We start from the raw sequence: 16,591 nt of genomic DNA on the forward strand, positions 1-16,591 counted from the left end.
CTAGTTTGTATTCTTTTAAATAATGGTAGACTCTAGTAGTAGGAAAGGACCTTTTTCATCATCTAGTTCAGCCTAACCAATAATATTTCTCTAAATAATTTCTGCACTATGGACACTGCTATTCACAGTACAGGCAAGCATATAAAGATTGGCCTGAATTGAAAATAATTTCAAATATTTCAGAATCTAAAACCAGTCAAACCTTCCCACAGCTGTAAATACAACTACCATGAGATTGAATGAATTATTGTTTGTGACATGTTCCAATAGCATGGTTGATTTGAATGACTGTAACATCTATACAGAAATACTTTGCTACCATTGCCTCATTTCCTGAGAGAATGGAAGCTTCAAATCTCCTTAATGGATATTGTGTGAAAAATCTCCAAGAAAATCCCTTATCATCTGCTAAAGAGAGAAGCTGATGTTTTGGTTTCTATTTGCTCATAAGATAAATCTCATTACCAATTGTCAATCTTCAAAAGAGGATTAGACCTTGCAGTGCAAGATTATTGTTTCTTGAGCATCACTGACTGTCAGTGGGCCAGCTGATGTTTATACCTGAACCACTTCTTCTTTGCTGGGTAGATTTAAGAACATAAGCCAAAACACCCTTCTGGTCAGGCCCCATCTCCTGGGGTGGAAAAGCTATATTGACTTCTTAAGTCATGCACTCACCAAGTCGTCTACATGTTCTTGTGGAGAACTGAAGGTTTCTCTGGAGAGAATAGGAAGACCTAAGATCAGGATTCTGCTCCTTGCTGGTATAGACAAAAAACTGAAAAACAGAAACACAGAGCCCTTGGGACTTGATTTCATTTTTGAACACAGAGTGGTCTTTTGACTAGGAGACTGGACAGACTCAGGAGAGATGTGGATTCCATTCCAGACTTAGATTTTGAGGAACTTGCATCTTTGTGCCTTGATTTTCCATGGTAAAATAAAACCGGTTCCCCGCCTCTCATTCTTTCACTGCTTTATATGTATTTATTGCAGCTCGGTTACACAGTGTAGCCCTTAGCTGAAGTCTCTAGGCACTACTATAATGGTGCTCTAACATGCTGCATCCCAGAGTAGCTAAGAATTGGGACATGCGCAGGGCCTATGTAATTATTATGCTAAATTGAAACATAAAGAAACTGCTACCCAAAGTCATGGATATTAGTGTTTAGAGTTTGAGGGGCTCCTTGTTTGCCCATTCTGCTGCAACTTTCTTGCTCCCATAGCCATTTTCTGTCCCTTTGTGAACAGTTTAAAGTTCTCTCCCTCTTTAAAAACTCATTTTCACATAATATGAAGATCAGAAGTGAGAAAAGCTTTCTCTCATAGTCAGCTCAGTCAGTCTTGAATACTCTGCTCGATGCTAGGTGAAGTTCTAGCACTTCACTTTTTCCTTCCATTTCCACTTGATTTTAATGACTTCTTGTGGTGTATTTAGCCAGGTTTTCAGTTCAGTCTGTTCCAGTAATGGCCATAAAACATTCACCTAACTTAGTAATGAGTTCCTATGAGTCGTGTCTGGGTTCCTGCTATCCTCACACACCAAGCACAGGATTTGCACTGACTTGAGAGCAGATGCAGAATTGACCCAAGTAACTGTTTGCCTGAGCTATTCCTCAGTTCACACATCCAGACTTGAGTTATCTGGATATTCAGTCCATCAGCCATCGAAACCCAACAACACCAGTTACGATGATTGTATAAAATGTAACGGCATCTGTTCCATACCCTTTCTGCTTACTGTTGCCATGGGGAGCCATAACTTTGAATTTCCCGTCTTTTTTTTATTTGACTTTTTCATCGTGTTAATGCCATTTCTTTGGCACAGAGTAAATGGGAGGAACATTTATCTAGTATTTTTTGTTCCAGGAACTCAGCCTAGCTCCTTCTTTGAAATTTTTTTTTTTTTCTTCTTAAGGATGCTGTTAACTGGAATATATTTAGTTGAGTTTTAGGGGCAAAAAAAGCTGGATTGTGATCACTGAGTCTTTAAATAATATCCCTAGACCTGAAAACGTAGTCCTTGTTTTCTATCTGGTACACAGAATAGTTGCTTTCTATTGGAAGAGAATAAACTGCAAACTTTTAAAATCTAGTCTGTTTAGGTTTCTCTCTCCTCATCTTTACCTCCAGATCTGCTTTCACCTTCCTGTTTGTCCTGTCCTGTGACACTGCTGCTCTTGTGGGTGAGCACTTGCCTGTGAAGAAGGCAGTGCTCAGATACCCCAGAGCAGTGCAGGAGTGACTTTATTACTGCAGTGTTATGTTCCCCTAGATACAAGTTTTCATGCGGTTTTTTTGAAAGCATAGGTCCAAAGTTCCAAATTTGTTTTCCTTGTGTTTGCTTTCAATCCCTTAAGCTAAGGTTTTGATAATTAAAATGTAAACCAGTCTTAACTGTGTGAGACATGAAGGGTGCCATGCATTTCATTGTAATGTCACCGTATATACAAATACATATGCATATATAAAAAAAGTAATTCTTCTCACAAAATTAGCAGGCTCCACTGTAAAGGTCTGTTGAATCTCAGCTCTAAAACCTGGTTGCTCTGGTGCCTGGTTGCTCTGGTTGTCTGGTGTCTGCTGTCAGACAGCAGTTGTATCCCCTCTCTCCCTCTCAGCCTTTTTTCTCCTGAGACAAGCTCTTCTAGTGGCTTCTTATAACAAAGAAGAGACAAGTAGAAGCTCTCATAGCAAGCTCCTCAGTTTCATGGTCATTGAAGGAAACCTTTACCTTTTGCATAGCTGCGTTATCTTGGTGTCTGATATTTACTCTGTGATGAACTAATGTGAGTCCTGATAATAAAGTGAAGTTACTGACTGTAATCTCTGAATGATCATGCATTTTGTACACTTGAATGTTTCAGGTCCCATTTCTACTCAGTCAGTCCTCAAATGTTGGGTGCTATTACTCCTTTTTTTTTCTTACCTATCAAATACTACCTGTGCTTCTCTCATTAGCAAAGTTGGTGCCAGATGCGATAAGAAAAAAATTAAACAAAATCTGCACTGAGACTAGTCATCGAGTAACTCTACTACTAACTTTCATCCAGCCTAATACTTCTTCATTCAAAACCGTCTCTTGCCATTTCACTGGAAACCAGCTCTTTGCCCAGCTTCGTATTCCCCATCTGTCTGAGCCATTAGTCTCCAACACAGCACTTTGTCAAATGCTCTTTGCAAAACCAAGGCCAGTGAGAGCTACTGCATTTTTTCTGTTTAGAAAAACTTGGATGCTCTCAAGACTGTTAATCCAAGCCCAGCACTTGCTGCTTTACAAGTTCTGTGTCATGATCCGCAACTAAATAGATAATAAAAGTATCTGTTACCAGAGCTGAAATTGCAGTTGGCTGTTTTGCAGAGATCTGGGATGGAGGTTGTCCTTCCAACTTTTGCTTCCAACTTAGTCATGTTTTCTGTTTTATAACCCTAGGCTTACGATCCCGCTTCCCTTTTGCCTCTACTGTGGCAGTAGTGATTATCTGAAGAGAAAGAATCTGTTCCTTCAGTTATGGAGTAACGTAGATTTTAAAGTTTCTGTTATCCTTGGGTGATATAGGGTGACTTACACAGGGTTACTTCTGTCCTTTTTCAGTATTTTTCTCATTCATTTGGATATATGTTTCTAATAGACTAAATACCTTAGCATGAAAGAAATACAGGAATTCTCCAAGGAAATCTTTGCCTTTTCTCCATTACTGACTTTGCATCTTTATTCTTTATCTGAAAGTCTGTGTTTCCAGATAAACAGCGACTTATCAGCTACAATTACTAATAAGATTACTCAGATCTTTACTGATTCCCAAACTTAACCCCGATGCATTGTAGTGAACTACCCAACATTACTCAGTACAATGTCTTTATCCTTCTACAGGGTGGTTTTGTCTTATTCTTGTTATATTTTTTTTTCAAGTTTAACCTGCAGACTGTAGCATTCCTAACACGCAGCTCTCTACCTCCACAACTTTTAGACCTGTCCTTCTGCATTTTATTCAAAACCTCTGTCCCAGTCATTCCTACCATCCTATCATTTCCCTGCTATTCTTACAGTACTCAGCTTAATTACTGTTGTAGTATCCAGTAGTCCCAGTTCTTGTGCTTCCCACATTTCTGGAATTTGTACAGGAGCATGTCACTTGGTAGTTGTTGGCAACTTTCTGCTCTTCTTTGAGATCAGGTGCTGCACTAACTTTTAGAATCATCACAACTATGCTTCTCATCACTTCTAATCATTAATAAAAGCTTTACTCTGAGAAGGGTGGAAAAGTGGGTTTGGAGGAGTGTGAAACAGACCTTAAAGTGAATAGGATTTTAACAGCACATTAGGTTTACAGCTAGTTTTATTGTCCTCAAAATTGTCAGAAGTCTGGGGAAATGCTTTGCTTTGAACACAAGTGGAAACAAAATGTGACTGTTCACAGCTGAGCAATACTGCTGACTAAACACACTGTGCTGCCTGCACCAAGTCGGCAAACAGAAAAAATGTTTATTTTTTTCTAATGTCTTTCAATTGCAGTAAACATGGGTGTTTCTTTTAACAATAGCAGGTACACAACAGTTTCAGAAAGGTTTGTTGATGGTGGCCTTAAAACAGCTCAACAAAACTTTGGCCGTAACTCCTAGAAAAACAGTTCTCATTCTTTTCTAAATAGTGTCCTGGAACTCCATCCAGCTGAAGAAACAAAATGGTCCTTAAATGTTATGCATGTGACTCTCCTAAAACACGATCAATCTAATGTGATGATTCCTCAATTTAACAAATTTAATCACAGCTCATCAGGGTTCCACTCTTGTAGATTTATGAAGGCAGTGGTTTGGAGCATGTAACATTGCAAGAAATATCATTCATGTCTCAATAGGACTTCAAGACAATTTAAAGAATAATATGTAACTTAATCTGAAACAGCTGATCCATGCTTGGATTTCACTGCTTTGTTGCACTGATAGCGATCAATATGTTGGAAAATCCTATCGCACACTAAAGAAGTAACAGGCAGGCTTGATGCAATTGATAAGTATAAGAAAATCCCAGCTATTTCTGCAGTTTTACTATAGCATTACTGTAGCTCAGTGTGTGGGAACTGGTGGTGGGAACACAATAAATACCCTGGGAATAAGATTTACAGTCTCTTTGCGAGTCCAGATTTGTGAAGTTCCCACAACAGTGTTCTGAAGCTTAGCCACTTTAAATCTGAAAACATCATTGCTGTCAGAAACTTTTGCACCTGCTCCTGTCGTTGGTAGTACCTGTAACAAGTAGGACTGAAAAATATCATCTCTTCCTTTTCTTTATTCTTCTTTCCAGTCTTGTTATGCCTTAGCTCTGTGTGCAAGTTGTCCTCATGCTGTCACTTGGCCAGGAAGAGGCAGAGGAGGGATCCTCATAAATTTCCACAGAGGATCTGTGATCCTTCTAATTCTGCATTTGTTATTATCACCACCCACTGAACAAGTGATTTTTCAGAAAATAAATTGCCTCAACTTTTGAAAATACCAAGTTTAAAAAAATGTTTTTGAATAAGTATTGATGTTAACAACAAAGTCCTATTGTTCAAGATAATATAGTAGCACAGTATGTAATGGGGGACAGCAAAAAATCCACTATGCTTGTATATATGTATTTTAATCTGATGGAAATATTGCAGAAACATAGTTCACAATGCAGTGATAACCTTCTACAGAGATTGGGGGGAAATACTACCAGAGTTCATGTAGCCATGGAAAATTTATGGTGCCTGACCACATGCTTAGAAACAATCTCAGAAGTATATATATACCTGTTTGTCCCACTGTTAGCTCAACCCAGATATATCAATAAACATGTATGAGGTCTTTTATTCCCTTCAAATTAATCAAGTGGTGCTTCAGAGTCACCAGCACTAGCAGCAGGTAGAAGGATCACTTATTGGCTGAGAGGAGTTAGTACATCTGCTTGGATTTTTGGCATTAAGGCTTTTCTCAAATTCTAATCAAATTTACTAACTCATGAGAGGAAACCTGCTGTATGTGTCTTTTATCATCTGTTGATGTACAGGCATTTGTAATGTAACCAAATAGCTTAGCTTTTATAGGTCCCCAGACTAGTTTCAGCATCTGGGTTTTTTGATTGCTTTTGGTCGAAAACCCGTCACTAAGCTGTAATAAAATGCATTGACAGTGTCACTTCTATTATTGAAAACAATATATATTTGCTTGGAGACAATGAAAATGTATTTTCTACCAGTTTTCTGGTGCCACGTTACAGAAGAAAGGAGCATAACTATGAAAAAGATTGCATAACTGAAAAAACATGAGAAAGTGCTACAAATGATGGCAGACACCATGAAGAGCAGTGACTTTTAAAAAACAAAACCTCAAACCAATTCAAATCTGGACAACAGTGTTGCATCACATTAGTGTATTTTTAGAAACATTTGAAACGCAGCTCTCCTGGAGGTTATCCAGTCGCTCTGTCATGATTGGTCATGTGAAATTCAGCTGGTGCCAAGTGATGGAGTTCACTGCAGATGAAACAGTGGTGTGTTCGATGTGGGGAAGGAGGCGACGTAGGAAGCATTTGCTGTCCTGGGGGTGTGATGCGTAAGCACATACGGTTCTCCCCAGAAAACATCCTGGGGAGCTGCTAGCTCCCTTAGGTTTGCTCCCACTGAGTTTCCTTGAGATCCTACGCTTGTTGTCCTGGCTGGGTGGAAAAAGAAGACCTTAGCTGGCAGCCTGGGGCTGCAGTGACCACTGCTACTTAGTGCCACAGGGCTGGTCAGGTGTGCAGCACAGGGGTCCTGTGGTAAGTGGCACTGTGTCCCCAGCTAGTGGCCGTGAAGCCTGCAGCATTACGTTCCCAGGAACGCTTGGTGCCTGCGTGGTGAGCTTGTGGTCTCACGGGAAATGTTGTCATTGTAGCTGTCTCTTCTTTGCAAGAAAAGAGATTATGATTTCCCATGCTTGTCAATCAGGCAGCTTCCCCCAGCGCTGAATTTTAGGAGGCTTTTAAAATTTTCTTTTAAAAAAAAGTAATGTAAGGCAGCATAACACTTGACATTTAACTCTCTGGTTTCCATGGAAATAACACCAGGTATTTTGCAAACTCCTGACAGGCACAAGTTACAGTGAATAGTGGAGAATCAAAATAAATAGGTAGGGAAAGCAGACTCCAGGCAAAAAAAGATGTGGACCTACCTGTCATACAACGCTTGAACCAAAATTCTAGAGTTTAAAACAACTGATGCTTTCTTTTTAAATTATTCAGTTGTCTAAACACTTTCTGAAATCCGAAATTAACTATTATGTCTAATTTTTTCAGTAATCTCGTGGAAGCAGCAATTCTCTTGAAAAAGTTTAGCCTCTCAAGAAATAAATAGCCACGTTGTATCTATCCCTACTGCCCAATTTTTCAAACTCTCCTAAGTTTGTCTCTTTTAAGCAAGGATGTAATAATTGCCACCCCTCTGCCTTCTGAGTCAGTACAGGTAAATCGTCCAGTCCTCACTGAGCAAGTCTTCTTGCTAAAGAAGATTAAAGGGTTTGATCTTGTGCAATAAACTCCTGTCTCTTAGCAGAACACATTCCATGTGGAAACTTGCCTGTCTTTTTAGCTAGAGAATGTATTCGAAGTAAGGAACTAACCAGCCTGTTGTTTAGCCTAGTTATGTGCTGCACTTCTGTGCTCTTGTAACTGGCATTGAGCTTGTATGAAACCTTTCTGGCAGATCCTGTGCAAACTTTGCCATAAGCTCCAACTACAACCAAGAGTCAAAACCAACTCTAATAACAAAACCACAGATTCTGTCCAAACTTCAGGAAAGTTAGTGTCAATGATAAAATTTGCAGCTAGCATTAGGGTAGAGGAGACCATTTTGTCACACTCTGCAATACTATTACACTTAAAAGGTACACAGTTAAGGTGTTTATAAGGTTTACATGTTTTCCTTAGCATGTCTGGGAAGATATTCTTGCAAGCGTGGAAAATTATTTGCTTGTACCTACAGTGAAATGTGTCCTTTATTCCCTTAGCTTCAAGGAGCTTCAAAGCTCCTGTTCTTCACCCAGATTACTTTGTGTGCCATTTCTCTTGCAGATGCACCAGTCTTTTTTTTTTTTTTTTGAGGACCCTCTGTGTAGTATGTCAGCTTGGAACTGCAGTTTCCTATCTGAAATTATTCAGTTTGATTCAGTTTACAAAAAAAGAAAATAGATGTCTCAATTTTGGAATGCTCCCTGCGTTTACACAGGGTATGGTGGTTATTCGAAACAAGCAAAGGAGAAAAATGGTGAGCACCGCTTAGGGGCAAGTGTTCTAAAAAATGAGAAGAAAAAGAAATGGTGAACCAGAACTGCTTCTGATCAGTGCCACTTCATAAAGTTCAAGGCCCAAAGCCAGCTTCTAGAGTGAGAAGTGCTTGAAGAATGACTGCCATGTAAACGTTTCAAAAATTTATAAATACTCTACATTTCTCTGTCGTTTGTATTTCAGAAAGATGAGAAAGCCACAATAGCCAAGATGAACCGTCAGCGCGCCAATTCCATTAGCCATAACCCGCCACACTGGGGTGTTGACCGGCCCTTTTATAACCACCTAGGAGCTCACCAGGTCTCCAAGGAGATGAAGAGAATGGTAATGCCTTGCTTTATGGACATTAATTTCTTTTCTTCTTAATACAGCATTATATATCCCTCCTTGCTTTGTCTGAAGGTTTTTTCAGCCCCGAGGGCGTTTTCCAAATGGGGGTGGTAAATTCTACTTTGACTCCAGAACTAATAATAATTGGTGCATCTGGAGGTGAGTGATTGTGAGATGAGGCGCAAGGTTGTTTGAGAGGGGAAGGGAGGCTGAATGGCACAAAGAAGGCTCTTTTGTCTGACTTGTCCCATGTTCTGAAAACTCATCCAGGCTGTGTGAGAAGACGGGATTATTTACAAAAATTGCTCAGTAACCCAAGCATTCAAACAGCAGCTGACATACGTTTCTACTAGATCATTACAGACTTCAGCACCTGCAAGAGTTTCTTGCTTGCATTATAACAGCCAGATGCTGTTCACCTTCTATACGTGCCCATATATACCCATGGGTCCCCAGGAGTCACACCACTGTGTTTAACTCTTGAGAATACATTCTCAAGTACACAGATTAATTGGCCGAAGGTAGCAGGCATCTTATTTCTTGCACCCTTCAGTCCTTCTAAATTAAAATGAACAAGAGCTAGTTACCAATGCATTTGGACTGAGAGCATTTTTATGGCTTATTTTACATAAAGTTGCAGATGATATCTTTGCTTCGTGCAGTAAAGATGAAGAGAGTTTCTAACAGCTATTTGTAATAATAACAAAAATATTTAGCACCTCTATAATTGCATGCATAATCAGATTACTCTATAACCTTATTAATGCTGTTTTGACCCTTCATACACAGTCAAAAGTGTGTATTTGTTGCCCGCTTTGTTGCTTATAATCAAACTTCTGCTCCAGGTCACCAAAGCCTTAAAGCATTCAAAGAACTTTTTAACATGAGATTCACTCCTACAGCTTAAAAATTTTGATATAGCTGTAAGCAACTGCATATGGTGTCTTCTAATGGGAAATGCTGGCACATTTATTAATAGTTGGTGCTAATATTATTCAATCATAATATTATTTTACAGTGCCAAACCAAATTTCTTAATCTCCATAGTAATGTTTCTTTCATTTCTCAGATCTCCAAATGAGGGCTTCTGACATAAGCATACAGATCACTGGAACTGTGCATTTTTATGTGGGCTTTTCAATAGGGTGTTCTCAATAGGCATGACATTATTAGAAGAGCCTAATCACACTAGCACATAATTATAATTATAAGTTTCTTTGAATAGCATTTAAGGGGTTCTTGCAGCCTCCTGTTCAGAAACTAGGTGTACGCATGCCAAATGGTATTATGCTTCTTGGTGTTAATTACAGTTTGCCGTGTCTAGCTGGTTGTTCAGTTGGAAAAACATAATTATTTATTGAAATATCAAGCTGAGTCCTAAAAACTTCACTGCCCCTCGCTTGTAGGAGGAAAAGCTTCTTTTTTTTTCTTTTTTTTTCTTTTTCCCCTCCTTATCATGAACCTTCCCTCTAATGGTATTTGCCTTTTTACAAATTCAGCAGCTCAGAAAATCTTTTCCACTCAACCTGCTTCTGTATTGCCTCCTGTATTAAGCTCTTTTTTGAGAGGCTGATGTTGTCTGTGTTACGTGCGTCAGGCTATTTTTTGAAAACTAATTTAAACCTGATTCAGATGTACTATTTTCAGCTAGAGTTTTTGTTGTTCTTGGGGACTGTTTTTTAAAATCTGCTATTTACGGTATTTCCCACTGCTTTATGTTTGAGATGCATTAGTCAAAATGAAAACATGCTGCTCTCCGTGGCCTAGAGACCATTTTAATATCAGCTAGATTGACATTTTATTGATTAGATCATAGGAAGAATTTCTCTATCTCCTGTCTCAACTCTTTCTCTGTGTTAACTTCTAATTTGAATACGCCTTTCTTTGTACCACCCAGCTTTGCACAGTACTTTATTTGTCTGTAGTCTCTAACATTGTGTTACATGGATGCTGCGTGTGCTCAAATGCACGCACAGTGCACACCGGCTGCAAACTGCCTGCTTAGAAATACAAAATACAGACAGACAGAAGGGGAGCAGGACTACAAAGGCTTTTTTCAGCACTCCTCTGGGATGACATGTCATTGATCTTGGTAAGCCGCACCAGCTTTCAAAGCTGCTGCAAATGTGCTCTTTGTTCCACATCGCCCACCTTTCCCCCAGCCCTCTTGCATGTAGCCTTTTTTCTTGGAAACTAGGAACATGTAAGGTTGGATTACTCAAAGTAGTATGCCGAAGGCAAGCATTGCAACAGTTCCTTTCTCCTTAAAACCTGGAGCTCCTTAGCCATGTAATTTCAAAACAGGTGTTTAAAAGGGTAGTTGTGAGATAGTTCTGGGGCAGGAGCCAGGTGATGTTGCAGTGATGTGTAGTTACGTTATATTGATATGTAGATATGAACACATTTGTGTGTAGGGAGTAATATGGATGTTTATAAAGGACACTGTTTCTTGTCACAAACTTAAAACATTTTGCATCATGAAGACAACCATATTTACAGAAAAATGAGAAACAATGTTTTTTGTCGTGCTACTTACAATTCTCCGAAAGCAAATATTAAGGTTCCCTAAATTGCATTTTTGGGAGGGAACCGTTATATTTAATAGAAAACAATTATTTTGGCCATTTTTCTTTCATTTGGATGCTGGCTCTGGTAGCTGTCTCTATTCCTAGGTTATATTAGCAGTAGTCCTGGATGAGCCGGATTAGTATCAAAGGTAGCCATATATTCCTTTTTTCCCCCCTGCTCTTCTTTTGTTGTGGCATTTCAATACACTGCCATGCTGAGGGGACATTGGCAATGCATCACAGCGAGGTGCAGGTCCCACAGGGTTCGTATGGGACGGCAGCCCTGATGCCAGCATGGGAAGGTCACTGGTCCCTGCTTCACTCCATGTTGTGGCTTGGAGCTTAATCTCTGCTGGGTCCAGCTGACTTTTCACAGTCCTCCTAGGCTAAGTTATCCCCCTGGGCACACAGGAGCTTTTTCAGGCACTTACACACACACATAAATAAGAAAAACTGTCCTACACATGTCCATGCAGCAGTAATCTAAGATGTCCTGGAAAACTGGAGTTATTTTCCTGGTCCTACCCTACTCTCAGCAACTGTGCCAACCCATCCCATCCTGCTCAACAGCCCCCCCCGTCTTCCTCATGCACCGATCTGCAATCATCTCCAGACCATCTCCAACCCTTCTTTTTCCCCTCCCATTGCTTTGCGGTGGCCTTTCTTGCCGTGCGGAGCTTCCAGGGAGGCAGCAAGCAGGAGCCACCGACCTTGCCCATTGCTGACCCTGACCCCCATTAGCTGGTGGAGCCAGAGCAAGCTGGTCTTGGGGACTGCGCCGAGTTGGGCTGAGAGGTCAGTGGCTGCCCCTAAAAAAATGGTAAATTTGGAGCAGAGGAAGATCAGAGAGAAATGGTGTGGGAGGGCAAAGAGCCTTGCTCTGGGCTGGCAGCCTCTGAGCAGGCAGAGAAGCCTGGACACCCTGAGCAGGCAGAGAAGCCCGGACAGGATAAGCTCTGTGGCTGTACACAGAGCAGGAAAGAGCCAGAGCACGGCAGAAGAGCAGCACAGCTGCTTTCTATTTTTATTGGTTTTTATAGCATGTTTTCTTGTTTCCTAAACAAAAGCAGTCAGTCCAGGACCAGTGACTCTGTCTCTCTGGAAATGCAGACTTTTGTACTGCTTGTGATGGACACAAAGGAGTAGCATTCCCCCAAGTCTCTGTACACCAGCCTTGTCTTTCCCGCTGTCTCTCTGGTCCAATTTTTAATTGCAAAAGGGTCAAAAATAAATGGACTTGAAAGCATTTGAGAGTACAAGCATAATTATAGCTGTAACAATATTTATACACCACTAAGAAATACTTTGCTTTTCCCAGTATAGATTTCAGAGTGCTCTTATAAATATTGATGGATTTTAGACTTCTGGAAATAATACTCATGTCTCAGTTTTCATCAACAAAACAAAACTACTATTGAAAAAGAAACAATTTGGGGATTGTAGTTAAATGTAAACTGAAAGAGGTATGTTGTAAACAGCCATGAAAAGGCAAATGTTGGTATCTCCCAAAATGACAGGGCTGTTCTAGATGAAAAATTATTCTCTTGCATCTTTTGCCCTGCTCAGCATTATTGAGGTTGTAGTTGAAAAACCACATCCAGTTTGGGATTATAATCCTTTAGGAGAATGTGGATGAATTGGTGCTAGTCCAGTGGAGAAAATTACAAATTAGGAGAGTTTCAACAGGGTGACCTGTGAAGGAGCGTTAAAGTAGTCAGTTTGTTTAGTCTAGAAGGGAGAAGGTTTGGTAGAAACAAAAGTCTTCAAATATATGAAGGTTTGTAAGGACAAAAGATAATGACAAATCATTCGCCATGACTGCAAAGGGCAGGATTAAAAATAATCATCTTAATTTGCTGTGAGGAAGATCTAGGTTAAAAAAAATCTTAGATGCGAGGAATAGACTGTATAAGGAGCTTGTGGAATTCCTGATTTTCCTGAAAACATTTTATTTATTTTATTTAAGCTTTTTCAGTCTAGAGGAGCATCACAAAATGCTTTGCAAAGATAGAAACAATAACATTAAAAAATCTACATTAGGAGAATTTATAGGGAATAAAGAATATAAGATTAATATGAGATAGATGTAAAGATTTAAGAAGTTTTCAATCTAGGCTGCACAGAACTTGTGGCGTCAATCTCCCCCCTTTGCTAGGCCTTGTTTAAAAGCTTCAAAGGATGGAAATCCCACAGTCTTGCTGGGCATCCTTTTCAACAGTTTGATTATTTCTCTTGATGTTTTGCTTCAGATTCCCTCACTTCAGTTTTAAAACACGGTGCTGTGTGAGCTATTCACAGTAGATCAAGGACAATTCAATTTCATCCCTTTTACAGTTTTCTTCTCTATATTTGAAGACTGTTACTGTATCTCTGCTCAGCTCCAATTCCCTCATTAATTTTGTTCCCTATTTCGTGCTTTCCAGCCTGGTGGTTGTTCTTGTTCGCCTCTGAGCACTTGCCGTTTCATCAATAAGAGGCAGCGCCCCCACCGAACTCAGCGCTCATACTGAGGTTTTGTTAGTGCTGCCCAGAAGACGTTGGTCACTTCTGAGGTCTTACAACCAGACTTGACACAGACGAATGCTGTCTGGCTTCCAAAAAAAAAAAAAACCGTTAGTTGTACCATGAGATCTACTCAGCTGTGGAAAGTCCTACTGTTGGATCTTAAGGCTGCCATACAGCTATTATATTTATTTTACACTGGCTAGTATGAGTGAGCAGCTTAGCTTGTTCCACTAGTACATGCTTTGGGGAAGGTTTACTTCAGAAACAGGTACCTCCGAGTTGTTATAATCAAATGTGAGCAGAGTGCCTAACATGATTACTGAGCCCCGTTGTAGATGCCTGGCAGATTTCCTTTTATTTTTTCAGCTGCTGGCAAGGTTTAACATTAGGAAGTGTATGAAACAGAAAGAGGAAACCCTGAAAATCTGCAACACCGATTTCAGTCTCATCATGCTTCTGTCATGAGTCTGAGTCTAACTAGTGAAGCATTTAATTTGCAATGAAATTGTGTATGACATCGATGTTAGTTACAAAGTGAAAACCAAAATAAAATCAAATAGGGAATATGCACATGTAGGAAATACAACTGCATGCAGATGTTAAAAATGTGAGACAAGATTATAAAAATGCATCCTGGGTATGGCTGGTGCAATAAAGAACAAGCTCATCTTCCAGGTAGGCACTGCCTGATTCCTTGTGGTGCAGCTCGGAGCTCTGCACTGTCTTCTACGCGATATTTGATTGCTTGGTGTTTACTTTCTAATGAAACAGCACTCATCTACAAGCCTGGTCATTCAACCATAAAATATAATTCTTTGTCCTATTCACCCTGTCCTAAATCAAACAATTCTCTGCATGTTGCATGGCAAATACAGCTTAATTCCTCCTTTTGTGTTTCCAAGTTGCCCTTACAATAGATTTTCTTGTTACTTGGAAATCAAAATTGGGGAACAGGTGCATCAGAGGAACAGACGCTATGGCTGGTTCTATGCCATGTCTACCGCTTAGACATCAGAAATGATTAAAAAATTGAAATAAAACTCAGTAGGGCAAGCTTTCCTCAGTCAATAGTGCAGCCTCATCAAAGAGAAGTGGATTTGAGTCCATGAATGAGGCACCGAGAGTACACCCTCCTTCTAAAGGTTTCATTTGTCTGGAGGTCACCATTATCCTCTTTTCCAGCAATCATCTGATAAATCTGGTAATAGCATCATTGACGTCAGCGGAGCCGGACAGGGGCACCCAATGGAGAAGAATTTGACCCACTATTTTTTCACTGCTGTTGTAGTATGCAGAATCCCCTGAACTCGTAATCAAGCAGGGAGAAACCCTCAAGCAATCCTTTCTGCTGTAATCTCCGTGTATTGCTATAGACCTGGGAGGAAATTGTTCATCTAGTCTGGGCTTTATATAGCCAATTTGGTTTAGATAGCTCACAAACAGCAAGGGGAGGAATCCTGTCCTGAAGTTATGCTACGTAATTGCTTTGGTGCTTCTGAAAAGAGGATTCACATGTTCCGTGTGATCTCCTATAAACGAGCGGGAGCCATATTGAATATTGTATATCGCTCAAATTGTCAGAGGCTTCGTACGGTTTTGTATCCTCATCTGCAAACCTAACTTTTAGCCTAATTGATCAGGGCTTGCAATCTTTCGTGATTAAATTCTTTAAAAGAGGTATAAGAGTCAGCGAGATGCAACAGCTGATCTGCAGCTGCTTTTGTGAAACTTGAGTGGGGCTTAATTAAGCCTACAGAAATAAAGATACCAATTCTTCTTTATTCACAGAAACATTTTACTCTGATGTTGGTGGCAGCGTTGCATAAGTGGACATCAGAGGTGGAGTTGTGCCGCTTACCAGAATGATTTCCAAAGCTTCCTAAAGCGGACAGTAAGCTTTAATGCCAAAAGGAGGCAGGTCAGCAGGTTTGGGTCTGGTTTTCAGAGAGGGTGAGCAGCTCTGGCCGGTGCCAGCGGGCAATTTCAATTAAGGCTGGTTAGGCTTGGATTCAGTCCGTCTGCATCTGATTAGAAGGCTATTTGACAGTAGTTTCTGTAGAAGTTTGTTGTGTTTATCATCGTTTGGAGTATAGAGATGAAAGGACAGAGATTAGGGAGCCAGGAACTGATTCAGAGCATTTCTAGGACTACCTATTTTTATGTATTCTTCTGTTTTGCAAGTTCTGGTAACTGTTCATAAGTGAGGCACAGATTCACATAGCAATTTCCTTGAAAATGTGGCCTTTGAAATGAAGAAATTTGGATTCAGAGTTCACAGAAAACTGGAAAGTGTGAGCAACCTGCACTTCTCAGAGGTGTGAGTTCACAGCCAGAAGTTAATTAAAAGTAAGGGGGAAACCTGTTTCTAAACAACCATTATGTTCTATAGATATAAATCTCATGGGCCAAATAAATTCACAGGTTTGGCCAGGTCTGATCTGCCAGCCGGGGTCTGCATACAAAATTATTTTGAGTAGAACAAAGTAGAGGGTTTCACCATCTGTGAGCAGTTCAGAGGAATGAAAGTCTATTTATCAAGTGGGGTGGGCTGCAGAAAGGGAGCGCTTCAGCTTTCCTTTTTGGAGCTCATTAGTCTGTGTTCCAGCTATAGCAGACACACTCGTCATATAATCTGTTTCATAAACTGGTTTTCTGCCAGTTTGTTGTTCTGCACTTAGATGCTTGTTAAATATCTTTCCTATCAGGCTTAGTATTTTCTGTGCCAGTTCTTTCTGGACTCTGTTACAGAAATTGCGTTATTTCTGGCTGGAGAGCTTTGAAGTCCTTCAGTTTTGTTTCTGCTTTTACACCTGACAGCATCTGTCTCCATAGCCTTGTGTTGTTGACCACAGGGACAAAGGCAGAATGTATACCACTGCTGAAAACAGATGTGAAGAATTAG

The 16,591-nt window shown here is 40.1% G+C and overlaps 1 protein-coding gene across 2 annotated transcripts in view; it reads left to right on the plus strand.

The window, feature by feature from the left end:
- ADCY5 (adenylate cyclase 5) overlaps nt 1-16,591 on the plus strand; it is a 220,690-nt gene that overhangs the window by 165,738 nt on the left and 38,361 nt on the right. For both annotated transcript variants that reach the window (XM_074145962.1, XM_074145963.1), the window contains exon 8: nt 8,471-8,611. In XM_074145962.1, the coding sequence (XP_074002063.1) occupies nt 8,471-8,611 (141 nt within the window). The remainder of the gene's footprint in view (nt 1-8,470; nt 8,612-16,591) is intronic.

This window comes from Numenius arquata, chromosome 3 (genome assembly GCF_964106895.1).
Source record: "Numenius arquata chromosome 3, bNumArq3.hap1.1, whole genome shotgun sequence".
Lineage (NCBI taxonomy): Eukaryota > Metazoa > Chordata > Aves > Charadriiformes > Scolopacidae > Numenius > Numenius arquata.